Source organism: Ostrea edulis, chromosome 10 (assembly GCF_947568905.1).
Source record: "Ostrea edulis chromosome 10, xbOstEdul1.1, whole genome shotgun sequence".
Taxonomy (NCBI): Eukaryota; Metazoa; Mollusca; class Bivalvia; order Ostreida; family Ostreidae; genus Ostrea; species Ostrea edulis.
The window spans coordinates 3,589,929-3,617,002 of NC_079173.1; the positions used below are offsets into that span (position 1 = coordinate 3,589,929).

Below are 27,074 nucleotides of genomic sequence, written 5' to 3' on the forward strand. Positions count from 1 at the left end.
ATGACCCCACCCTATTTTTGCAATTATTTCCCCTTTGATGAGGGAATGGCCATTAATTTGCACAAAATTGTATCCCCTTCATCCAAGGATGACCTGTACCCAGTTTAGTTGAAATTGACCCAATACTTCTGCAGAAGATGATTTTCTTATATATCAGTGTGAAAAACAACTTTGATCCCCTATTGTAGCCCCACCCTATCCCTGGGAGCTATGATCTGAACAAACTTAAACCTACTTCTTTCAGGTAAATCTCCACTCTTATGACCCAGTGGTTCTTGAGAAGAAGATAAATTTGATCCCATATTGCGGCCCCACCCTTCCTAATGGGAATCATGATTTTTACAAACTTGAATCTCTAATATGTCAAGAAGCTTTCATGTAAATTTCAGCTTTTCTGGCCCAGTGGTTCTTGTGAAGATTTTTAAATAACCCCACCCTATTTTTGTAATTATCTCCCTTTTGAAAGGGGCATGGTCCTTCATTTCAACAAACTTGAATCCCCTTCACCCAAGGACAATTTGTGCCAAGTTTGGTTGAAATTGGCCAAGTGGTTCTGGTGAAGTAGTCGAAAGTATGAAAAGTATAGACAGACAGACGGACAGCAGGTGATCAGAAAAGCTTGAGACTTAATTCAGCTCGGGTGAGCTAAAAATTGGGAAGGATTTTTTAACATCATATTAAGCAGGTTATTATAATGATAACGAGGTACTTTGATTAATTAAGAAATGGTTTATGTGGTGTGAAAAAAATCATCATACAAATCATATACAATGTATCATAATCATACTCAAGCAGTATCATATTGACAGGTTTTCTACTGTAATAAACAGCTAGTTCCATCAGTGCAAGCATAGATTTACAACTCTGAATATCAATTTCAATGCCACCATAACTGTAAACATCACGTTATACATTGAGCACTTCTAGGTGTAATAAATCTGTCATTCTCACATTTATTCAATCCAATTTCTAAGTCTGTAATATATTGCCATTATATTTCTATATATAGGCACTGCATGTAGATCATAGCTAGCCGCGGAAGCTGTTCTTTTCTTCCCGTAAAAATCCCATGGTAGAAACTGGGTCACTTTTCCCACAATGCTTTTGCACATTTGGGTCCCTGAAGAAAAAGAATGAACAATTATATGTACTATGTGTATATAAGGGCTCTACCAATCTAGTATTAAAAATAGATGTTAGATTCGCTCACATACTTGCTACAGCGGATCTAACATATAATTTTAATTAGATTGGGCCTCTACATTTTAATTGCCCATCAAAATCGACAATCAAGGTTCTTTTTCTTTTTTTTTTGGTCAAAATTAAATGCAAGTCAATCTTCGTTATCTAAAACTCTATGGGACTGAGAAAAAACTTTGAGATGATCAGAGCATCTGAGATATCAAGGGTTGAAGGGTGAAATACTTAAAGAATAAGTGGTTTGGACTTCCGAATCACTTTGACATATCCATGATATTCGAGATATCAGTGTTCCAGATGTCAAAGTTAAACTGCTGTTGTTGTCGGTTCCTTTTTATTTACGTGCAGATGTACGGGTATTGTCCACACTAGTGGGCCCTCTTCTGGGTATCTATCTGGCTAACTGTACGCATGGCAGATCTCACTACTCAGATCTCCATTTTTTCCGATCATGAGGGTCGGCAGTAGAGAGCTTTAACTCTCTGCGATCTTTCTCCATCAGTTCTCTCCAAGATATCAACTCTACTTGCAAAAATTAGCACAATTTGATTGGATCATTTGATTTTATAGACATTGATCTTTATATCGTACAAAATGATTTGCTGTAAGTCTTGCCATTATGACATATATTATCTTTAAAAGATGTCACAATGCATTCGGTGCCTCTGAAGTTTCCATTTTGTAGCTATGACACTATTGCTCCGCAGCATATAAAACTTAATTATTCATCAGATCATGTCAAATGTATTTACATATATGTGTATATTAATTACCGTAAATTAAATCATAAGGAAAATAATTTCTACTCACTTTATACAATATAAAGCAAGCTGAGACAGTGTACATAATCTGTTCTCTTTTATAATCCACTTCGCAGTTTATAATGCATAAACTGATCCAACTTACTCAATATTATGTCTGATGATTAGAAATACTTTGAAGTTTATTCTGTAAGTGTTTTGTGTAGAAGAATCCCAATGCAGGTCAAATGTTCTTCCCATATGATAGATTTAAATGACATAGATTTGAATGTTACATTTCTGGTATTTTGAAATAAAATGGTTATTTTTCATCTAGAAAATTTTGAGTGCAGGCTTGGAAAAACTTTATATTTATTGCATACAATTCTGTGCTTGCAAAATTTTTGTTTGTGTAAAAGCCATGTTCTGCTAAAAAACAAAACTGAACATTTTAGCTATAGGAACTCCATATATGTCATGGGTTCTATTACTGCTTATGTTTGATGTCATGTATTGCAAATGATTGTAAATATCAGGGTCAATGGATTGTAAATATCAGGGTCAATGGATTGTAAATATCAGGGTCAATGGATTGTAAATATCAGGGTCAAATGATTGTAAATATCAGGGTCAATGGATTGTAAATATCAGGGTCAAATGATTGTAAATATCAGGGTCAAATGATTGTAAATATCAAATTATGAGCACCTGCATTGGACACAATCTCTTATGAAATAAAAGAAAAATGAATTCAGTTTTCCTTTAGTTTTGAGTTTAACATGCCAAGATGGGTCCATTAATTCATAGTACTTGATTTTAAGTACTCCAATTTACTGTAAATACTAAAGACAGGTAAAATACAATTTACTGTAAATACTAAAGACAGGTAAAATACAATTTACTGTAAATACTAAAGACAGGTAAAATACAATTTACTGTAAATACTAAAGACAGGTAAAATACAATTTACTGTAAATACTAAAGACAGGTAAAATACAATTTACTGTAAACACTAAAGACAGGTAAAATACAATTTACTGTAAACACTAAAGACAGGTAAAATACAATTTACTGTAAACACTAAAGACAGGTAAAATACAATTTACTGTAAACACTAAAGACAGGTAAAATACAGTTTACTGTAAACACTAAAGACAGGTAAAATACAGTTTACTGTAAACACTAAAGACAGGTAAAATACAATTTACTGTAAACACTAAAGACAGGTAAAATACAGTTTACTGTAAACACTAAAGACAGGTAAAATACAGTTTACTGTAAACACTAAAGACAGGTAAAATACAGTTTACTGTAAACACTAAAGACAGGTAAAATACAATTTACTGTAAACACTAAAGACAGGTAAAATACAATTTACTGTAAACACTAAAGACAGGTAAAATACAATTTACTGTAAACACTAAAGACAGGTAAAATACAATTTACTGTAAATACTAAAGACAGGTAAAATACAGTTGAACTTCAGTATCTCAAACACCAATGTCTTGATTACCATGGATATGTCAAAGTGATTCTGAAGTCCCAACCACTTATTCTTTAAGTATTTTGCCCTCAATATCTTGAATTTTTTTCACCGTCCCATTGAGTTTAAGAACAAGATTTGACTGCATGTGTGTATGGCACGCCAAATTCACAAAAATGAGCTAAACATAGTTTCACAGTTGATAAACTAGGTTTATCGACTGTAAACTATAGTTTACGAACCATAAACTATAGTTTACGAACCGTAAACTATAGTTAACGACGTTAATCTATATTTCACATCTGTAAACCATAGTTAACAGATAATCTATGTTTCACAAGCGTAAACTATAATTAACAATGAAAACAATCATTAGCGATTGCAAAACATAGTTTATCTGATAAATACGGTTTCACGATTGTAAACTACGGTTTACAAGTCATAGTTTATCTGATAAATATAGTATCACAATTTGTGAAACTAGGATTAACAATTGTGAACTATAGTTAACAAATGTAAATTATAGTTTACAAATGTGAATCTATATTTATCAGCAAAATCTATTGTTAACGTTTATTTAAAGACAGATAAACTTGGATTAGCATTTGTAAACTATAGTTTACAACTGTTAAATATATAGTTTTACAGATGAAAACTATAGTTAACGAATCGTTAACTATAGTTTACAGTTCGTAAACTATAGTTTACAGTCGATAAACCTAGTTTATCAACTGTGAAACTATGTTTAGCTCATTTTTGTGAATTTAGCGTGCCATATGTATATATAAGTGAAAGTATATTGGACATGATTAATGATGAATTAAGGTGGCTCACTACACATTGATCTAATTATAAAAGATATGATGATATACAATTGTATAAGTATATGTGCCAAAAAGGCAAAAAAATATACAAATTTGGATAAAAACATGATTTTCAAAAAAAATCATTTCAACACCTATGAACAAAAGACTCTGGGGGACTTGAACTCGAGATCTGTGGTTCACCAGCCCAATGCTTTAACCACTGAGATCTGTGGTTCACCAGCCCAATGCTTTAACCACTGAGATCTGTGGTTCACCAGCCCAATGCTTTAATCACTGAGCTACGATGATGGACAAACAAGTCGATCGACACAAATACAGTAATTTCACAAAACCTTAAATCGCCATCTTGTGACATGGTGTCATACAGAGTATAAGCTTTAGTGTAGTGAACTACCTTAAATCGCCATCTTGTGATGTCATACAGAGTATAAGCTTTAGTGTAGTGAACTACCTTAAGGTAAGGTTTAACCTTTTTTTAAAGCTTTAAAAGTTAATTTAAACAATATTTTATTATGTACGTATGAAACATAAATGGATTACGCAGCAGGCTTGCAGCCTATATAAGCCTTCTCCAAAAGCTTTATAAGTTCAAAAGTTAATGGGTTCAAGAAAGGCTATCATCGTACAAAGTCCGTGATCTACTACTTACTACATCCACCAATTATTTCTAAGTAAAATGTACATCCTTTAAAATTTTTTTGAAGTGCTGTGGAATCATTTTAATTCGTGGGGGCCAATGTTCGTTGGCGAGCAAAATTTTGCTGGTGCGTGGGGACGTAATTTCGTGGGTAAGCGAAACGATGTCACTAGGAGAGATAACTCTACTTGGTTTTAAGAAATGTTCGAGCACACGTAAATTCGTATGTAACAGTGACCCACGAAATCCACGAACATCAATCCCTAATGAACAATGATGATTTCACAGTAATTTGTCCAGACTTCAATATTGTAGAAAATAACAAAATGAAATCTAGGGTTGTTTTTCTTTTGCACAATCCTATATAATTATGTGTCTCATACTCACTCAACTCTCATAAATGGGTTGATTTTAAGTTCTTCCTCTATTGTAGAAGGGATTGTGGGGCAGTTATTATCTCTCTGCATCTGTAAGATAATTTCTTAAAAATTAAACACAACTACAAAATAGACTCAGTTCCCACAGAAATTTTATTATAATTCATGCACTACATCCACTAGTCCTGGCGACACAGAATCCATTGATGGCTTTGATAACGGACAGGAATGGTTATATGTTCTTTTCCTGAGTGACTGGAGTCTACATTTCCACATTCTCTGCAGGATCAACAAGAGGTACTGTGAGCAATGCTCACTAAGAATACCCCCGCTTACCCCAATCTCCCAAAGGGTGTTGGTAATAGGTATAAACTACCTCTTTTCTGAGTGTAAAAAACAAATGGCATGACAAACCGAACCATATTGCTACTTCGATGTTTAGTGCGCGTGACCTTTGACCTTTTGACCCCAAAATCGATAGGGAACATCTTCATCCCATGGGTAGTCCATATGTATGATATGGTGACTGTAGGTGGAAAGGAAAACGCTTTAGAGCCCGGAAACCATATTGCTACTTCGATGTCCAGTGCGCTTGACCTTTGACCTTTTGACCCCAAAATCGATAGTGAACATCTTCATCCCATGGGCAGTCCATATATATGATATGGTGACGGTAGGTGGAAAGGATAATGCTTTAGAGCCCGGAAACCATTGCGTCTACAGACGGACGGACGGACAGACGGACAACCCGATTCCAGTATACACCCCCCCCCCCCCCCACAACTTGTTGTGGGGGGTATAACTATCCTTTATATAAAATATATAAACTGTATAGTAAACGTATTCAGGAAGGTTTACTGTAACTTTGACCTTTGACCTCATCACCAGAAAATCCCGAAGTGTACATCTTTCTTTTATGGTCAACGACCTGTCTGTAAAACATGAAAGCTGTAAGTTGAAAACTTTTTAAAGATATTCTGTCACAATGAAAATGTATTAAACTTGGACTAAAAGTCGGCTGTGACCTTAACCTTTGACTTTGTGACCACGAAATCTATTGGTGTGTTTCTTAAATCAAAATTATTGGTACAGGATAATTATGAAAAATCTGTTATCACTTTTTTAACTGATCTTGTTATAATGAAAGCATAGCAAAGTTAGAGATCAAAAGTCCATTGTGACCTTGACCTTTGACTACAGGTGTCCACCTTTCATGAACAACTACTAATCTCAGTTGAGATTCACCTCAGCTGGATATTTGGACTGACACCTTCATTGAATCTTGGAGCAATCCTTCGTAATTCATGTCTGGAAATTCGCACTCAACTTCAGCTGCTTCTTGTTATTAATGAGACATTGCCGTTTCTTTTCAGATAAGTGATTTGACTGTTAAATTAACTCTCTATCACAAATAATACAGCACTGCTTATTGTATAAGTGAAAAATCACAAAATAAAAGCATGCATGCAGGCTGAAATTTTCAATTCAAATGAAGACTTCCATGATGTAATTGTTTATCTCCTGATATTGAAGAGTTCCTATAGTCTATTTTTGTTTATTAGTGATATACAGTAGGTATAGGCAGTTTTTACATATCACTAATACTTAAAATACAAACTCCAAGGTCAAGGTCACAAGGTTAAAACTTTGGTACCAAATAAAAAGGTCTACTGGGTAGTCACAAGGAATGTGCATTTGAATAATGAGAGCCCTATCACTCACCATTCAAAAGTTATGAGCAAGGTTAAAGTTTCAGACAAAAAGACAGATAGACAAAACAATATGCCCCTGACTATAGTCATGAGGGCTTTAAAAAAAACTTGAATCCATGCAACTTGGGATCATTTATTGTTTTAATGTGGACCTGCTACTTTTGATAAAAATTTCCTTAACTTTGATCTTCTGTTGTGGCTCAACCCTAACCCCCCCCCCCCCCCCCCCGACCCCTGAATTGAACAAACTTGAATATATAAACTACCTGGAGATGCTTGCATATCAATTACAGGTAACTCACCATGGCCCTGCTGTTGTTGAGATGAAGATTTTTTAAAGATATTTTTTATGAATTCTTGTGTAAAACTTTTCATCCTCTTTTTTGGCCCCACCCTGCTTCAGGGGGTCACAATGTGAACAAACTTGAATCTGCACTACTTACGGATGCTTGCATATTAACAGGATTAATCATGATCATGTTGTTCTTGAAAACACAATTCTGAAATATTTCATTATATACAGTATATCTATGAGTAAAACTTGGACTCCCCTATTGTGGCCTCATCCTACACCTGGGATTCATGAATTGCACAAAATTGAGTATGCACAATGTCAGGGAACTTTCATTTCAATTTCAACTTTTCTGGCCCAGTGGTTCTTGAGAAGATTTTTAAATGACCCCACCCTATTTGTGCATTTTTGTGATTATCTCCCCTTTGAAGGTGGACAGACAGACACTAATGGACAGGATAAAAACATATACAGACAGCTGGACAGACAGAGAATTTGAGGAGCTTGATTTGAGGAGTGATCTGATTGGTCTGCTGCATGCCTTCCATCAGTGTCAGAGTAGATATTGTCTAGAGAGCTGGTTTTCTGTGTCATGTAGACGTTTGTGGTTTGTGATCTTTATCTGTTTTAGTTCAGTGTCCTAGTGTTGTTATTTAGCCATAGGATTGCTTTAGAAAGGACAAAAACATGTCTCAGCCAGAGGAATGCAAGGCTCCACACAAAGTGCAATATACTGGACACAATTTTTAACACAAAAAGTTGAACATTTCAAAATGTTTTTTCAGCAACACTCCCAGCTGTTGATTTTTTATCAATATACAGTCTACTCCACTTGTACCAAAATTGCTTATATCGAACTTATCTGTTATACAGAAGTGAAAATAAATCCCCAGTAACATTATTTACAGTACACGACACGAGTTTTATACACCCCACCGTGGAAAGACCACAGTGGAAAATCCACGGAGATACACCGTGTCCTCCGTGTTCCACGGTGTGTGTTATTTGCGAATACACACAGCTGCTAAGAGCTTTGTTCTGGCCACGGGCGCCTTGCGGGAGATGTGAAAATGTGCCGCAGGCCAAATAATCAAGATAAGGGTGGAATTTTAAGAAAAGAAAAAATGTCAATATTTTCCCCCCTGATACTTATATTGTTTTTCAGCATATTGAGCCGATTCCAACGATACCAAACACTATATATTATGTTTTTAAGAAAACCTGGTTTTGACTTTTTTTCTTTTAGTCTTCTTTCTTCATTAAAATATTCTTAAATTCTATGTTTAAATAATGCGTACTTGCAGGCAATTCCTGTTTTGAATGCGAATTAGTATATTCAGTAAATGAAAAACATACATGTACAACATGTGATAGGGATATTTAATAATTACCAATGTGCTCTCTCTCTCTCTCTCTCGCTCTCTCTCTCTCTCTCTCTCTCTCTCTGACGAATGCGCTGTTTAACATAATTACCTCCATCATATTGTGTTGATATGCATCTTGACAAATATAACTTGATCCAATATAGAAATTAGAGCATTGTCGATGATTAACAAATTGGAATTAATTTATTACGTAATTAATAGAAGCAAAAATACAAACCATCGAATGATTTATTTTTAAAATCCCGAGTTAATTACATTTGACCAAGACTTATGTTCGATGTACTTTGATAGAGGTTTTCATAAAAAAAAATGTTCATCGGGAGTGTCTGGATAATGCAATGATTTTTGTATAATAAGTATATACCATGCAAATTCCTAGGGTCTTTCTCACAGTATAACTAAATTACGGTTAGCTAGTTTGGGTTTTGACTTCTCATGAAAAGTGTGAAATATATTGGATCGGCAAGATATCAGATCTTGTCTAAGATCACGGGTATCTTACGCCGACCCAATATATTTCACACTTTCCGCAAGAAGCTAAGCACTTCTGTTGATTTCAAATACACGGATTAGCTGGCCCCCATTGTTCTACTGAGGCGAAAACCCCTTCGAATTTGCATGGAATGTACAAGTTATACACAGGTCATTGTTATAGTCATACATCATAGTACCGCTAATCCGACAAACATTTTTTTTTTATTTTGAATAAGTTATTGAATGACGAAGTATGACCAAACTGCAGATTGAACTTTATAGAGCCCCGTGCTAACATTACTTATATTTTTCAATGTATCAGAAGGGGTATGTTGCCGGTTAAGTTGTATAAATTTCTTGACAAGCAATAAAATAACAACAAAAATGGTGCTTCAATTTTCCGATTACGAAAACCTTTCAAGTTTTCAAAGTACACCCTCTCCGATTCTACGTGCTTGTAATCAATATTTAAGGATGTAAATCCTCGGTGTCAAATGCAACTAGTTCATGGAAAAAAACTAATATAAATATAAACAGAAATGACTTAACGATTATTTGCTTTTATTCATATACGCTATCGATTATTAAAATCTTTAATTTAATCTTTAAATGCATTAGATAATGAAAGCAAGAGAGAGAGAGAGAGAGAGCGAGCATTGGTAATCATTGATTATAATATTCATGAATGTATGCAGATACGGGAAGTTTAATACGTTCAGTATAAATCTTGAAAGTACAATTTCTTTCTGATTAATTATCCATCCCCTTTCATTCTGATATTTTTTTTTTTATTTCCCATTTTGTTTTCTTTACATGTTAAATTTTTCGGCTGGTCCGGGTTAGGACTAATGAATGAGCCCCCCCCCCCCCCCCCCCCCCCCCCCTAAAACGATGTTACGTGCTTAGCTGTCTATCTCCCTCTCAGTCAAAAATAAAATAAATACATGCTATATATACTGCAACATCATTGGATTTACTGGATAATTCTTCGATTGCACCTTCATAATACATGTTAATGCAAGCGGACTATCTAGGCTTCTTTTTTTTTCATCTTCGTTAGCCGAGATTATTCGTGCACGAAGGCACAGCTGACTCAAAACCCATTGCTAGCGGAGATTAGATGAATTTTACCCCCGTATTATGTTATAACTGACCAAAACCTAGTACGTTTGTTTTACAACTTTCATTCAGAAGACGCGCAAGTTATTGAGTTACTGAATAAACGAGAAAACGTCTGCATTTTTATTTCAATCGTTGTAAACTCTTTACTTTGTGATATTTCAAGACTACATGTACTCAATTCAATTTATTGGATCTGGCCATCACCATTATGCAATGGTATACAAAAATATAATGACAAAAAGCTGTTATATATACATTTAGTAAATAATACATGCGTGTAATAAAGTATTTATCAAGTTAGAAAAAACCCTTTAAAAACCGTGTTATTATTAATGAAATTTTCTTAATGAAAGTACGGAGTTTTCTAAAGATTTGTTTAAAAGTAAAGATAGTTTTAATATTTATTTGTTTAAGTGATAAAAATTTGATTCTTTGCTCACATTGCTTCACAGTTGAGTACATAATGAAATTCATATCCAATGTAAACATGTACATGTATATAGCTGACCTTAATCACATATTCCTAATTACAATGAAAACTTTACGTAAAAATAAACTATTGCTTATGGTACACATTTCTTTGAACTGCTGTTTATCAAATTGAAATTACTGGTATGTGATTGTCGTTGTTCATGACCCTTCTTTTATTTGGTGAAATTGTGCTGCACGTGCCCTGAAACAATGTACCGACGAGTGGTAGGAATAACACAGGTGTTTATATACAGGATGTCGATAATTTGGGCGTTTCATAAAAAGGTGTGAACGTCTGCAGGGAAGTCTACATAAGGATATTAACCGAAAACACCAACGTATCATTAAACAACAATTACAAGAATTGAATGATTTATAGCTAATTCCTAAATAAGTAATGGGGTGAGGGCATGTATGCTGGCCAAGCGAAAAGGTTTTTTGGGTGAATCATTTCGGAAATTATTTCTTTGTTTTATCACACGGAGGTACACGGTGGCATCGACGGAGGTACAGGTGACATCCACGGAGATGCGCGGTGGCATCCAAGGAGATCCTCCGTGGACTTCAATGTCTAGCTTGCGCGGAAAAATAGTACTTCAAAGGTGCCGACAATTTTAAAGGTCCACCGTGTTTGGGGCAAATTTGTTCCACCGCGTTGCGTGGAACACGCATAAAACTCGTGTCGTGTACTGTATATGATTTAACATTGGTTAATGTCTTTTATACACGAGTTTTAATTTGGGGGAAGGCAGCATACATTGTATATGTTTTACAAAATTCCTTGTAATTATCTCCCTTTTGAAAAATAGTGCAACTCTTCTGTGTGGTATGTTTAATTGAAATAGGCCTCATAGTGCTAATAATCTCATAATCTTCAAAAAGTGAGCTAGAGAAATTAATCAGTAACTTATCAGTTTCCGAATTCAAACTTACCAGTTTACGAATTCAAACTTACCAGTCTACGAATTCAAACTTACCAGTCTACGAACGAATTCAAACTTGTCAGTCTACGAATTCAAACTTACCAGTCTACGAATTCAAACTTATCAGTCTACGAATTCAAACTTACCAGTCTACGAATTCAAACTTACCAGTCTACGAACGAATTCAAACTTGTCAGTCTACGAATTCAAACTTACCAGTCTATGAATTCAAACTTACCAGTCTACGAATTCAAACTTACCAGTCTACGAATTCAAACTTATCAGTCTAGGAATTCAAACTTCTCAGTCTACAAATTCAGTGTTAAATATCTAATTTCATTATTGTTACCTTTGCCCAGGTAAATTTGTCTTTTACATTCTGATTCTCCGGCTCCACGTGACGGGCATACTTCAGGTTGTTCACTGTATACTCATGTCCACAAAACACACGCTGTTCAGAGAAAAACAAGATAAAGAGAAAACTAAAACAATACTTGGAAGGATGTGTGTAACATCATATTAACTGTAAAAGTGGTTATTTACGCTGGGGGTTAAGTCCGCGTTTTTCCACATCCAACAATTACGTGTAATGGGAAAATGTGTGGTAATTGATAATAATACATATTATATCATTGACAAATATTTAAAACTATTAATTACACAACTACAGGACACCACCTATCATATTACAAAAGGTTAATTGGTTACTGCAAAAAATAAAAGTCTTACAGGAGTTTGAGGAAGAAGAAAGTCTGATGGACGGGAAGACAGACCAGGGTAACAGCAATATACCTGAACTTTCTTTAGAAAGTGTGGGTATAATGAGACTTCTAATGAAGCTTGGAGAGCCTGAAGCATGTGGAGCATTCCGCAAGGACCTAAAAACACTCTTGTTCAAGCGTGAATATGCCCTGGGAATGTAACTTCATTGCAATATCAAGGACTCCATGTGCAATCTCTTGCAAACTTAACATTGATCCAGTATATGAATGCAATTACCTGTGTGCCTGTTATATCTTGTCTAGTCAAAGTCAAGCACTTTGTCATCTTACTACCATGTTTTATTTAAATTCTTTCTATTGTTTTATCATTTCCTTTACAGCCCTTGCAGGTCTTTTATTGGTATATCATCACTGAATATTAGCACAAACATTGTACAGAGCATAGAAACTACATGTAATTCTGTGCTTAATAAATGAATAAAATAATGATGATAAGTAAGCATAGAAATTACTTGTAATTCTGTGCTTAATAAATGAATAAAATAATGATAAGTAAGACATACTAACTGTATTCCCTGACAACTTGGATAATATTGTGACAAGGGCTGAATACATCATATCCGCACTTCCTTCAAAAAATTTTCCACATCCTCCCACGAACAAGGTATCTCCTTAAACAGAAATAGAGAAGTGATTTTTTTATAGAAACATTCATTAACCATATCTAAGCCAATCTTTAATGTTTTAAATTGACATGTTAAATAATCAAGGATCTCATGAAATTCCAAGACTTTAAAGATTTCAATATAATTCCTTTTTCCCTGGCATATTTTACACACTTCTATTCTACTATGCATGGACAGTCCCCGTTGGATTGATGTGCCACCTGCTGATTCCTCGGGACGGATATAAAGGTGGTGGACGGTGGAAAATGGGGAAATCTGTCTCTATGAGTTTTAAGGTATTGTGAACTCAAGAGAAGGAACATTTACACTACCATATCTAAGGGTCCTGTTTACTTGACCACTATCATATCTCAGTGTTCTAGTTACTTGACCACTACCATATCTCAGTGTTCTAGTTACTTGACCACTATCAAATCTCAGGGTCTTGACCACTAAACACTGCTGGCTGTGAGTATTACCTGTAAATACCGCTGGCGGTGAGTATTACCTGTAAATACTGCTGGCGGTGAGTATTACCTGTAAATACTGCCGGCTGTTAGTATTACCTGTAAATACTGCCGGCTGTGAGTATTACCTGTAAATACTGCTGGCTGTTCCCCATTCGTACTTGTGACAAAGTAACAGATGTGGCCGGTGGTATGACAAGGCGTGAATAAGCACTTGACATTTAAATTTCCGACCTAAAAAATAAAAGTTGCTCATCTCATCCGTCACAATTTTTTTGATTCACAGAGATGTACATGCATATAAACTTTCATTGGTTAACTGGCCATGCAATAGTACTTGTATAGTTTCTGATTGTGTGGCGTTTTACTTCCTTGTTTGAAATTATGATTGTTATTCTCCTGAAACCCATACCAAACTTACATGTCATTTATTATACCAAACTTACATGTCATTTATTATAATAAACCCTACCAAATTTACATGTCATTTATTACATTAAACCCATACCAAACTTACATGTCATTTATTACATTAAACCCAATGGCATACCAAACTTACATGTCATTTATTATTATTTAATAATACCAAACTCATACCAAACTTACAAAGTCATGTCATTTATACCAAACTTACATGTCATTTATTATATTAAACCCATACCAAACTTACATGTCATTTATAATATTAAACTTTTTAAAATTGGTTTAATTTTTAATTGAGAAATGAAATCCTGTATGAAAATCTTCAGTTGATTATAAGCTGGGTCATAGGAAACTGATTGTAGTACAGTAGAATAATGCGAAGTCTTAGACTGAACGATGAACGAACGAGCGCACAGTGAGCGCTTAATTTGTGAACATTTGTGAATGCAAAACTGTAAACGGAGAGTGCACAGTGAATGCACCATGAACGCACAATGAATGCACGTTGAGTGAACAGAAAAATGGTATAAAGTAGAACATTTCAGGGACTGTATCAGGAGTTTTTAAAATCCTTTATGTATGGAATACTGCTGGAACAAATGACCAACGTTGACATAAGCGGGGTATTCAATATTACTGTAATAAGCGGGGTATTCAATATTACTGTAATAAGCGGGGTATTCAATATTACTGTAATAAGCGGGGTGTTCAATATTACTGTAATAAGCGGGGTGTTCAATATTACTGTAATAAGCGGGGTGTTCAATATTACTGTAATAAGCGGGGTGTTCAATATTACTGTAATAAGCGGGGTGTTCAATATTACTGTAATAAGCGGGGTGTTCAATATTACTGTAATAAGCGGGGTGTTCAATATTACTGTAATAAGCGGGGTATTCAATATTAATGTAATAAGCGGGGTATTCAATATTACTGTAATAAGCAGGGTATTCAATATTACTGTAATAAGCGGGGTATTCAATATTACTGTAATAAGCGGGGTATTCATGCAATATTACTGTAATAAGCGGGGTATTCAATATTACTGTAATAAGTGGGGTATTCAATATTACTTTAATAAGCGGGGTATTCAATATTACTGTAATAAGCGGGGTATTCAATATTACTGTAATAAGAGGGGTATTCAATATTACTGTAATAAGCGGGGTATTCAATACTACTGTAATAAGCGGGGTATTCAATATTACTGTAATAAGCGGGGTACTCAATATTACTGTAATAAGCGGGGTACTCAATATTACTGTAATAAGCGGGGTACTCAATATTACTGTACTTGAGATCTCGGGAGTTTTTTAAAATTATTTATGTAGGGAACACGATTACTTGAACTAGTGATATACTTTGACATAAACAGAGCATTCAAGAAAGTGATATTTACCTGAATGTGAAAATCAAATTTTGTACGCACAGAGTAAAACAAAATATGTCGTTTAAAACTACAGAAATGTTGAAAGCTAAGCCCTCCATTTCTGTCTCTTTGACCAAAAAAAATGTAGCGTACCTTGAAAACTTCCCCATGTCCCACTTTATTGCTGAGAGCTGGTATTCTGTCATCACCCCCGTAGACAAGCAACTTCTGGTCGGGAACCAGTTTTACCAGTTTATCATTTCCGCTAGCATGATCCCTGAAAATGGAATTATTTTACGTAGAATTCTCCTAAAATAACCCCAACTCAACATATGAAGTTTCTTTGGTCATTTAACAATCTTTATAAACAATTCATTTCCTTTGTGAGTAATGTAACATTTTGCCTTGGACAAGGATGATGTTTCGTTATTAAATAAGATGCTTTGTGTGGTTGCCATATAATTAGAGGTTGATTAGTTGAATAGGAGAATTAGGATTATAGCTTTTTTCTACAATTATATGTCCATTTAAATCAAAGCACAAGCTACAATACATAATATTAACTGGTAGATTAAAACATAGGTCTTCTCTTCATAAAGCTATAAATACTTGTTGTTTGTACATATATTTCAGATTACATGATTCAACTAATGTTTTGTTTAAAATCTTGTATCAGTTTTGATAACCCTTTGAAAGCCTCTTTGACAGTGGGTCTTGTTTTTAACACCATGTGAAAGTAATTTTTTTCTTCATATGGGGATGTAATCTTTGCTAATTAATTTATCAAATAAATTTTCGGAAGCTTTAAATTTCATCCAATCTTTCATTTATTTTTTTTACAAACATTGTTCAGAATCTACACCTGTGTCTGTGAATCAAACCAGACCATTACAAATCACTCCATGATACAGAAAAAGTCACTAGAAAATAATAAAAGAAACACCCCAGACTTTGAATTAAGGCCTTCACTTATGTGACTGTATTAAGGCTCCCCTGCAACATCAGACTGGGTTGACCTCTGTATGACCCCTACATGTATATAGGTAGTTGTGTGATGGCTATATTCCACAGACGTCAGTATGTCATTCACAAATTGAATGCTATAATCGAAACTTGGAGAGATTTGTAAGAAATCATTCACAAATTGAATGCTAATCAAAACTTGGAGAGATTTGTAAGAAATCATTCACAAATTGAATGCTATAATCAAAACTTGGAGAGATTTGTAAGAAATCATTCACAAATTGAATGCTAATCAAAACTTGGAGAGATTTGTAAGAAATCATTCAAAGAACTAGTTTATGATGACAGTCTTTCTTCACCCTTGCAAAATATAGATTTCAAAGCTTTAAAGAATTCATTTTATAAAGTACAATTTCACATAATTTGACTCCAATATCAATAGACATTTGGAGTAGAGAACATAGGTCAAGCACTTTCTCAATTTAACTCAGCTGAAATGCTAACTTTTTTAACATTTTCTTCTAGTAAACATAGAGGTATGCTTGTCAAACAAAAAGTTCTATCACTTTTAAAATGAAATGATATGTTCCGTTCATCAATGATAATCGAAGGTCAATTCATCATTTTTCTTCAGGTAATACTATCATTATAATCCATAATACTTCATAAGAAGGTCCCTTTAGGAATAAAATCTGAAGACTTTTCTAAGTGGTTTGGCTAAAAGAATTCAAGATAGAAAACATAATCCTAAAACAGTTGAAATCAGAGTGAAAACTTGGAATATCAAAAATTGCAATCTTTTGATTATAATAAAACGATCATATTTAATTTAGAAGGAGTGGACAACAGAAAATGACTATCTCTAACCTCTAAAGGACTCCCAACTTTACAGCCGACTATCTCTAACCTCTAAAGGACTCCCAACTTTACAGCCGACTATCTCTAACCTCTAAAGGACTCCCAACTTTACAGCCGACTATCTCTAACCTCTAAAGGACTCCCAACTTTACAGCCGACTATCTCTAACCTCTAAAGGACTCCCAACTTTACAGCCGACTATCTCTAACCTCTAAAGGACTCCCAACTTTACAGCCGACTATCTCTAACCTCTAAAGGACTCCCAACTTTACAGCCGACTATCTCTAACCTCTAAAGGACTCCCAACTTTACAGCCGACTATCTCTAACCTCTAAAGGACTCCCAACTTTACAGCCGACTATCTCTAACCTCTAAAGGACTCCCAACTTTACAGCCGACTATCTCTAACCTCTAAAGGACTCCCAACTTTACAGCCGACTATCTCTAACCTCTAAAGGACTCCCAACTTTACAGTCGAATTCTATCAATGATTTCAAAGAAAAGTGCAGCATTACTTAATAACAATATTGGGAAGAAAATGTCATCGTAATTCTGAATCTACAAATGTAAGTAATTTTGATCAAATGGAAGATAATAACCTTGAAGATGCATCATGATTCTTGATGAGAACATTTTTAATTTGAAACAAAAGAACAATATGTTCTGTTAGATTTGGTGAATGAAGAGAGCTGTCATCAAATGTAGTTATTAAGTCAATCAGATGCAGTGCAGGGGGGATCCAGGAATTTTTCAAAGGAGGGGTTCCCACCCCCCTCTGGATCCACCACTATAGTGTTCTGGTTTTTCTTTCTCCCTATATTGTAATGGATACCTTAAAACAATTGGTATGGTTTTACTTGTCCTCTTGGTCTGTTGAATATAATTGCTTTAGGATTTGTCTCGCTATCTACGGACATGATCAATCAGATACATCAAGATGGTCTGTATAAACAAACCTAATATGTTTGATTGATTGATTGACTGATGTTTTCCGCCACACTCAACAATTTTTCAGTTATCTGGTGGCACCCAGTTTTTATTGGTGGAAGAGAAAACCCAGATACAATGTACCTGGGAAGAGACCACCGACCTTCCGAAAGTAAACTGGGAAATTTTCTCACTTATAGGCGCGAGCGGGATTCGAACCCGCACCGACCAGAGGTGAAAGGCCGTGTGATTTTGAGTGTGATGCTCTAACCACTCGGCCCCTAACAAACCTAACAACTACAAGGACTAAAAATATTTGATAATTATGAAGGAAAGTGACATATAGGTTTATGAACATGGGGAAAGGATTACACAAACTAGTACCAATGATGATGTGTTGTTAGGATTGTTGTCAAGGTGCAGCCCTCCTCCTTGATGGCTTTCATAATCTGTAAAAATTAAACAGAGGTGCTTAACAGCCTGAGTCGCTGACCTGGGTTCATAGTGTAATATAAACAGCAATTTGATAATGTCGAACCTCCTGACAATAATCAGTACTGACAATAAACAGTACTGACAATAAACAGTACTGACAATAAACAGTACTGATAATAAACAGTACTGACAATAATCAGTACTGACAATAGACAGTACTGACAATAGACAGAACTGACAATAGACAGTACTGACAATAAACAGTACTGACAATAAACAGTACTGACAATAATCAGTACTGACAATAATCAGTACTGACAATAGACAGTACTGACAATAGACAGTACTGACAATAATCAGTACTGACAATAGACAGTACTGACAATAAACAGTACTGACAATAAACAGTACTGACAATAATCAGTACTGACAATAATCAGTACTGACAATAGACAGTACTGACAATAAACAGTACTGACAATAAACAGTACTGACAATAGACAGTACTGACAATAATCAGTACTGACAATAAACGGTACTGACAATAGACAGTACTGACAATAAACAGTACTGACAATAGACAGTACTGACAATAAACAGTACTAACAATAAACAGTACTGACAATAAACAGTACTGACAATAAACAGTACTGACAATAATCAGTACTGACAATAAACAGTACTGACAATAAACAGTACTGACAATAAACAGTACTGACAATAAACAGTACTGACTTTGATATCTATACTTTAAGCCTATTATTTACTGTCACCTACTTTTGGTAATCAGTACAATACAATGTATTTGTATATTAAACAATTGTGTCATACAATGACTTAATGGAAATAATATGTTTCTCGTTGTCCACTTATGAAACTGTCCTCTTACAAATCAGAGGACTGAAAAGTTACAGGTACTGCGTCACACAAGCCAAGGCATTGTTTTCTATAGATCTCGATCGACTTTGACTTTTTAATCATGTGACCTCAAATTTATGACTATACATGTCCACTGCTAAATTGAACAAGAGGTCCCTGGGCCTTAACGAGCACCTGAGTATCGCACAGAGAAACCTGACAAGTATATTAGAAATGTTGCATGTTGAGAGAGGTATTATGTACAAATGTGTAAATGTATTTGAACTAAATGGACTGCAATTTTTGTGATCAAATGTGGTAATTTTTTTTTTAAGGTTGAATATGAATGAAAATTTACACATCCAAGAAATCTGAAAATCCAATGTATTCATACGCACCTAAAAACAAAAAATATAATGTACGGAGACTCAGCGAGGAAACTTATAAAAAATTATTGTTAATACAATGAACGAATTAGAATAATAAGAATCAAACATTCTTCTTTAATGCTTCACACTTTTATTCAGTATGTGAATAAAATGTCCAGAGTTTACACATTGATAAATTCTTGAAAAGGAATGTTTAACCCTAAGTATAATAAATAGTTTCTCAGGCCTAAAATTTCAAATTTTGATGAGTGAGATCTTTGAAGATTATTTACTTTCAAAACCCGACTGCCCCAAATGTTGAATGGTAAAGTATTTTCAAAATTTAATGAAACAAGCGCACATGTCAAAATATTCGGGCATGGATCATAAAAGTTCATTCATCAACATATTGTGATGCCACCATACACTGAGCTTTTCTAAACATTTATCAACTGAATCATCTACAAAAATGTTTTTAAATCTGCATCCTGAATGACAAACATATTTTCACATTTCAGTGGCCTTTTGACTTACCAGAGCTTTACATCACATTGGTTTTTGACAATTCTACACTGTTTATGATTAAGACCTCTCTGAGCCAAAAAACCCCACCTTTTCTGGTTCCACGGGATCCACTGCTGCGCACTGTTTCGTGTCTTCGTCGATCAGGAGGTACATGTAATTGTCATCTAGGGCAGGAAGCAGCCGGATCTTCATATCTGGTTGAGATATGGTGATCAGTTTGGAATGAAAAGCCCGAGAAATTCGGTTAACAGGTAAAACTGCCTTTGAACCAACTGTAACTGCAATACAATTTGAGATAGGGTTAATATGGTTGCTGAGCTTTAATTTTATGGTACCTAAAATAAGCAAAAAAAATACAAATCATTTCATTCTTGATAAATAATTTTGAAATATGAATACTCTCCTCAGCATAAATCAAATTATTTTTTCATCATAATGATTCTAGCTCTACAGTTGTACTGATCGGACTGTGCAGTATGCAGTTTGAAATTTCTTCTCATGAGCAAGATTAGACAAGAAAGCTAGCTCATCTGAGTCTACAAAACACAACACCGGGCATTATTTTCCATTTCTAAATGAATAAACATGCTACAGTGCTATTGGGTTAAAACACCAACACAAACACTTAAAGGACTTCTGTGAGTTTTGTTTATGGCTACTAACTTTGGACTTCTGTGAGTTTTGTTTATGGCTACTAACTTTGGACTTCTGTGAGTTTTGTTTATGGCTACTAACTTTGGACTTCTGTGAGTTTTGTTTATGGCTACTAACTTTGGACTTCTGTGAGTTTTGTTTATGGCTACTAACTTTGGACTTCTGTGAGTTTTGTTTATGGCTACTAACTTTGGACTTCAGACTTCATCCCTGAATAACTGAGTCCAGCAAACACACAGTCCTAAAATATGACAGCAACCCAATCGCCTCTACAACAGACTCCCAGGTCCACAGTCAACATTTTACACCAGATGACACATTAAGGACTCCCAGGTCCACAATCAACATTTTACACCAGATGACACATTAAGGACTCCCAGGTCCACAGTCAACATTTTACACCAGATGACACATTATTAGGACTCCCAGGTCCACAGTCAACATTTTACACCAGATGACACATTAAGACCATGTATGATTGATTGATTGTATCTTGCTTAACGTCTCGCTCGAGAATTTCTCACTCATATGGAGATGTCACCAAGACCGATGAAGGGCTTCAAATTTAGGCCTATGCTCGGCGCTTACGGTCATTGAACAGTGAGGGTTCTTTACTGTGACACGGGACATTCGTTTTTAAGGTCACCTCTGAGGACCCATAACATTCACACCTGATGCCGAGCGTTTGGCGATGGAACTGTCACTACCTGTTTTAATGACTTAGGTCTGTCGCGGCCGGGATTCTAACCCCAGTCTTCCACATGCGGGGCGAACGCTCTAACCTCTCGGCCACCGCGGCGGTGAGACCATGCATGTGATATATCCCAAAAGCTGAGTGTGGTTACAAGATATACATGTACAGAATGTATACCATAAATGGTTAAGTTTCATGTAAATGATTTTCTGAGGAATGTAATTTAAAGTAATTTTTATCATTGAGCTGTATGGCGTACAAGGATTTCAGAAAAAAATTCACTCAATATAATTCATTTTTTCTGCTTTTAGAAATTAATTTGAGGAAGGTTTGAAATAGCTAAATCAAGCTCAATCATAACTACTCAGCTATTTCTGTAACCTTAATCAAGCTCAATCGTAACTACTCGGCTATTTCCGTAACCTCAATCAAGCTCAATCGTAACTACTGGGCTATTTCCAAACTCAATCGTAACTACTGGGCTATTTCCGTAACCTCAATCAAGCTCAATCGTAACTACTGGGCTATTTCCGTAACCTCAATCAAGCTCAATCGTAACTACTCGGCTATTTCCGTAACCTCAATCAAGCTCAGCCGTAACTACTCGGTTATTTCCGTAACCTCAATCAAGCTCATTAATCGTAACTACTCTGCTATTTCCGTAACCTCAATCAAGCTCAATCGTAACTACTCGGCTATTTCTGTAACCTTAATCAAGCTCAATCATAACTACTCGGCTATTTCTGTAACCTCAATCAAGCTCATTAATCATAACTATTTGGCTATTTTTGTAACCTCAATCAAGCTCAATCGTAACTACTCGGCTATTTCTGTAACCTTAATCAAGCTCAATCATAACTACTCGGCTATTTCTGTAACCTCAATCAAGCTCAATCGTAACTACTCGGCTATTTCTGTAACCTCAATCAAGCTCATTAATCATAACTACTCGGCTATTTCTGTAACCTCAATCAAGCTCAATCGTAACTACTCGGCTATTTCCGTAACCTCAATCAAGCTCATTAATCGTAAATACTTGGCTATTTCTGTAACCTTAATCAAGCTCATTAATCGTAACTACTCGGCTATTTCCGTAACCTAAATCAAGCTCAATCGTAACTACTCTGCTATTTCTGTAACCTCAATCAAGCTCAATCGTAACTACTTGGCTATTTCTGTAACCTCAATCAAGCTCATTAATCGTAACTACTCGGCTATTTCTGTAACCTCAATCAAGCTCATTAATCGTAACTACTCGGCTATTTCTGTAACCTCAATCAAGCTCATTAATCGTAACTACTCGGCTATTTCCGTAACCTGAAATGAACCTTGTATGTAGATCTACACCTTCAGAGTCTATTGCTACATGTGTTCACAAATGTAACTGTGACATCACAGAAATATGTTACGCTATAAATACAAACTTCGAGGCTACAACAAATGCAGCTAAGATATCATACATACATGTAGCTAAGATATCCTACCACTATCAACTTATTTCCACTTATGTGTTAATGTATTAGAGTGAACAAGACTTAAATGATACCAAAACTTAATCTATTGTAAGAATTAATCACAAAAATAACACATCATACAGGGATTCGGTTCCAGCCTTTTACCTCATCCACATGCGCGCACCCAGCGAATAATTGAATTGATTCTATGCAAAGTTTGCACTTGATCTACATCCAAGTCTTTTTTCCAGTTTCAGAAAAGGACAAGTGCTATCCGATTGAATCAAGCTACATGTATTTCATATAGCTTGATAAAGCTACATCTGCATAGCTAAATATGGCGATTGTGCCGGAATTAGCTAAAGGATCAGTCACAATCTAGCTTTCACACAGACACCTGAAGAACGGATAGCGTGTATACATATCTTACGTACATAACGTAATAATGGATAGCGTGTATACATATCTTACGTACATAACCCCATACAGAACCCATGATTTAATATACACAAGATTTCCCCGTCAATACCTTAATTCACAAGTCATTTTAAGTAGTCAGTTTTTACTTTCTGTAAGCTTTTGAGATGACCACTTGTGAGATTAACTAATATATATAAATATATCAATATCTCACAATATATATCAGTATATCACAACATATATTAGTATCTCACAACATATATTATAGTATCTCACAAGTGCACATCTCAATAGCTTACAGAGAGTAGAAACTGACTAATTAGAACAATTTACATGTATGAAGGTGATCGGCAGGAAAATTACATATTTTGGTTAATCATAAGGTACTACTACAATATAATCTTTCACTGGGTATAGATGGTTGGGGGGGGGGGGGGGGGGGGGGGATGAACATCAGATCAGAGATCTATGCACACTATCCACACTCCAGATGCCTGTGATTTTTTCGATCGTCCTTGGTTTCACGTAGCCAATAGGGTACGAGTGGAACTCAAACACACGACGTCCCGGTAAAAAAGGGGAATGCTCTGAACACCGAGTCCCTGCAACCAGTCCACCCTATATACCGTGACCAGTCCACCCTATATACCGTGACCAGTCCACCCTAGTTACCGTGACCAGTCCACCCTAGTTACCGTGACCAGTCCACCCTAGTTACCGTGACCAGTCCACCCTAGTTACCGTGACCAGTCCGCCTTAGTTACCGTGACCAGTCCGCCTTACTTTACCGTGACCAGTCCGCCTTAGTTACCGTGACCAGTCCGCCTTAGTTACCGTGACCAGTCCGCCTTAGTTACCGTGACCAGTCCGCCTAACAGTAATGTTTAACACCAGCTGCAGAACATCTGAAGAACTCATGCCCAGGAGAACTCGTACCCAAAAATTTGAGAATAAAGACATAGTTTTTCTCCATGAGAATCCATTTAATAAAATGATTAAGTTTTTTGTTCTCCAAGAGAACTCGTACCTAGATTTTCATAATTTTTTTTTCTCCAGGAGAACTCGTACCCAGATTTATCAGATAGAATGACAAAGTTTTTTCTCCAGGAGAACTCGTACCCAGATTTATCAGATAGAATGACAAAGTTTTTTTCTCCAGGAGAACTCGTACCCAGATAAATATCCAATAAAGTGACTATGTTTGGGGGTTTTTCGGGAGAACTCGTACCCAGGTTTTTATGACAGAAATGACAAAGTTTTTCTCCAGGAGAACTCGTACCCAAATTTTTATAATACAATTGACAAGTTTTTCTTTAGGAGAACTCGTACCCACATTTCTATTTGATAAAATGACAAAGTTTTTCTCCAGGAGAACTCGTACCCAGATATTGATGGGTACGACTTCTCTTGGAGAACTCGTACCCAGGTAAGAGAACTCGTACCTGGGTACAACTTCTCCAGGAGAACTCGTACCCAAATCTCTGGGTACGAGTTCTCCTGGGTAAGGGTTCTCCTGGGTACTAGTTCTCCTGATACCCGCTGCAGGTGTACATTAAACAGTTAAATTTAGTATGTGTTAATTGTACAGTTGTGCGTTTTTGTTCAGCAAAGCTTCTGTTGTACAGTTGAATGGGATTTTTTCTCTAGCCATTATCGTAAAGGATTTCGTTAAATTCAAACGTCTGACCTAGCAATCAATTATCATCTAAACATGAAAGGCTATACCACGTACATCATTGGTGTTGGGAAAACGTAAATGAACACCTGATAAATAATAGATAGCGATTGTCATCCATTTTCTCAACTCTGAATCCAATAGCTACACTCCTTTAACACTACAAAAATTGCAGACAAGTTCATTTACCTCGGGTAAGCGTAGATTTTGCAATATGCACAAGTTTAGAGGAATTTCGAGCCAACATTTGTATTAGGTAATTCATACGTGGCTTAAGTCGACCGTGTCTTTTCCTACATTGTACGCGATATCCTCTCTAGAAAAGTGGACGGGTATGCCTAAAGAGAACAGCTAATGTACCGAGCCTGGGTTTGGATTACGTTCCTTGGGACAATTTTTCTTTCATAACACACTTAGATATCACCAAAAATATCAAAATGAAATTGCTAAAAAAAAAAAAAATCAAAAATCAAAAATCCAAAGAAAATCACATAAACAGAAACAAAAATATAGAATAAAATTCTGAAAGCAAAAAAAATAAAAACACAGGGGCTCTGTTGTCAATTTTGCATTATTCGTTCCTGAATGATATATAAATCAAATCCACCACCAAAACCCGCTCTTTTCGTCGTTTTAAAAAAGGTGTATCATATACATGTACATTTAAAAATACGAGAGCATTTTACAAGAGGTTTAACAACACATCGTTTGTAAGAGTTGAAAAATTCCAGAGATGAAATATCAATATTAATATGATTTGTAAGAGTTGGACAATTCAAAAGTTAATTGCAAGTGAACGTAAAGGGTGATGCAATTAATCTAATTATTTGAAAAATAAGAGATGAACTACTCAAAAAAGGTTGCAAGAAATCAATGCTTTAAAAAGATTATGATCTAATTTTTGAAATATTTTGAGAAATTTGATATGCATATGGTAATTGGAGGATATGTACAACAATATTTTGAAATTAAAAACTTTCAAATTTACTAAAGTAAAAAAAAATGCAGTTTTAGTAGAAAGTAATCTGGAAAAAAATTTAAAACCCTTATAGGACTCGAACCTGCGATCTACAGTTCAATAGTCAACGTGTTAACCTACTGAGCTACTCAGATAGGCGATGATTTAAAAAAAAAAATGAATAGGCAAATACAATCTGATTAAAACCAGATCCTGAGATCCGCTCACTTAGATCGCTACACTAGTGTAGCGATCTAAGTGAGCGGATCTCAGGATCTGGTTTTAATCAGATTGAGGCAAATATTTTTGATAGCTATATTTTCATCCATGTTTTAAAAAGAAGTCGGCGATTATGACGATGTAGAGTACATCCTTAAATGGTCTGCGTCCGTCGTCCGTTATCAGTCAAAATATCAGTGTCCAATCAATGATAATCAATCAATCAGTAACCCTCGTCAATTGAACACGCTTCCTTGTCCTTAAAGAGGTCGCACATTCTATGATAAAAACACTGAGGATAATCTACACCAATCAGTTGATTGTGGTGAGCTCTTACCGCAAAGGAAATAAGGAGAGAGAGAGAGAGAGAGAGAGAGAGAGAGAGAGAGAGAGAGAGAGAGAGAGAGAGAGAGAGAAGCACGCCGAGTAACTATCCGCCAGTCAGCCTTACAGCAATGCTCTGTATAAAATCCTAGACAGGAGACAGGAGAAAGCTGCAGGCGGACGTCAGTAAATTGTCGAGTGGCTGCGGAAGTTCAAAACGAGCAAGTACAGCGTCATGCCTCTGGAACAGAAGAAACCCCCTTCATTATACATATCATACGAGGGACAACGATAGAGAGAACAGAGTGCTCAGGGACACAGATATGGAGAAAGATCCAGGCCCGAATACTAATAACAAGTTATCATTCCATCAACATGTGAACCCACCTGAAGTATGGATATTACTACTCCTCCCCCTTTTGATAATTTTTTTTTGGTGGCAATAATTTCTCT

The 27,074-nt window shown here is 35.6% G+C and overlaps 1 protein-coding gene across 1 annotated transcript; it reads right to left on the reverse strand.

Moving 5' to 3' along the window:
* Window positions 1–709: 709 nt before the first annotated feature.
* Window positions 710–25,553, reverse strand: LOC125666570 (hydroxyacylglutathione hydrolase, mitochondrial-like). Its single transcript, XM_048899733.2, has 9 exons — window positions 25,310–25,553; window positions 20,311–20,501; window positions 18,422–18,486; window positions 15,443–15,566; window positions 13,626–13,731; window positions 12,933–13,036; window positions 11,993–12,094; window positions 5,275–5,354; window positions 710–1,120 (listed from the first exon to the last, which is right to left on the reverse strand). The coding sequence occupies exons 1-9, from the start codon at window positions 25,383–25,385 to the stop codon at window positions 1,030–1,032; spliced, it is 939 nt and encodes a 312-aa protein (XP_048755690.1). The 5' UTR covers window positions 25,386–25,553; the 3' UTR covers window positions 710–1,029.
* Window positions 25,554–27,074: the final 1,521 nt, after the last annotated feature.

Coding starts and splice junctions, on each gene's coding strand:
- LOC125666570 (XM_048899733.2), bottom strand. CDS start 25,385: ATGAATTACCTAATACAAATGTTGGCTCGAAATTCCTCTAAACTTGTG. Junction 18,487..20,310: donor ATCCCGTGGAACCAGAAAAG/GTGGGGTTTTTT, acceptor TAATTTTTACAG/ATTATGAAAGCCATCAAGGA. Junction 5,355..11,992: donor ACAAATTTACCTGGGCAAAG/GTAACAATAATG, acceptor ATTATCTTACAG/ATGCAGAGAGATAATAACTG.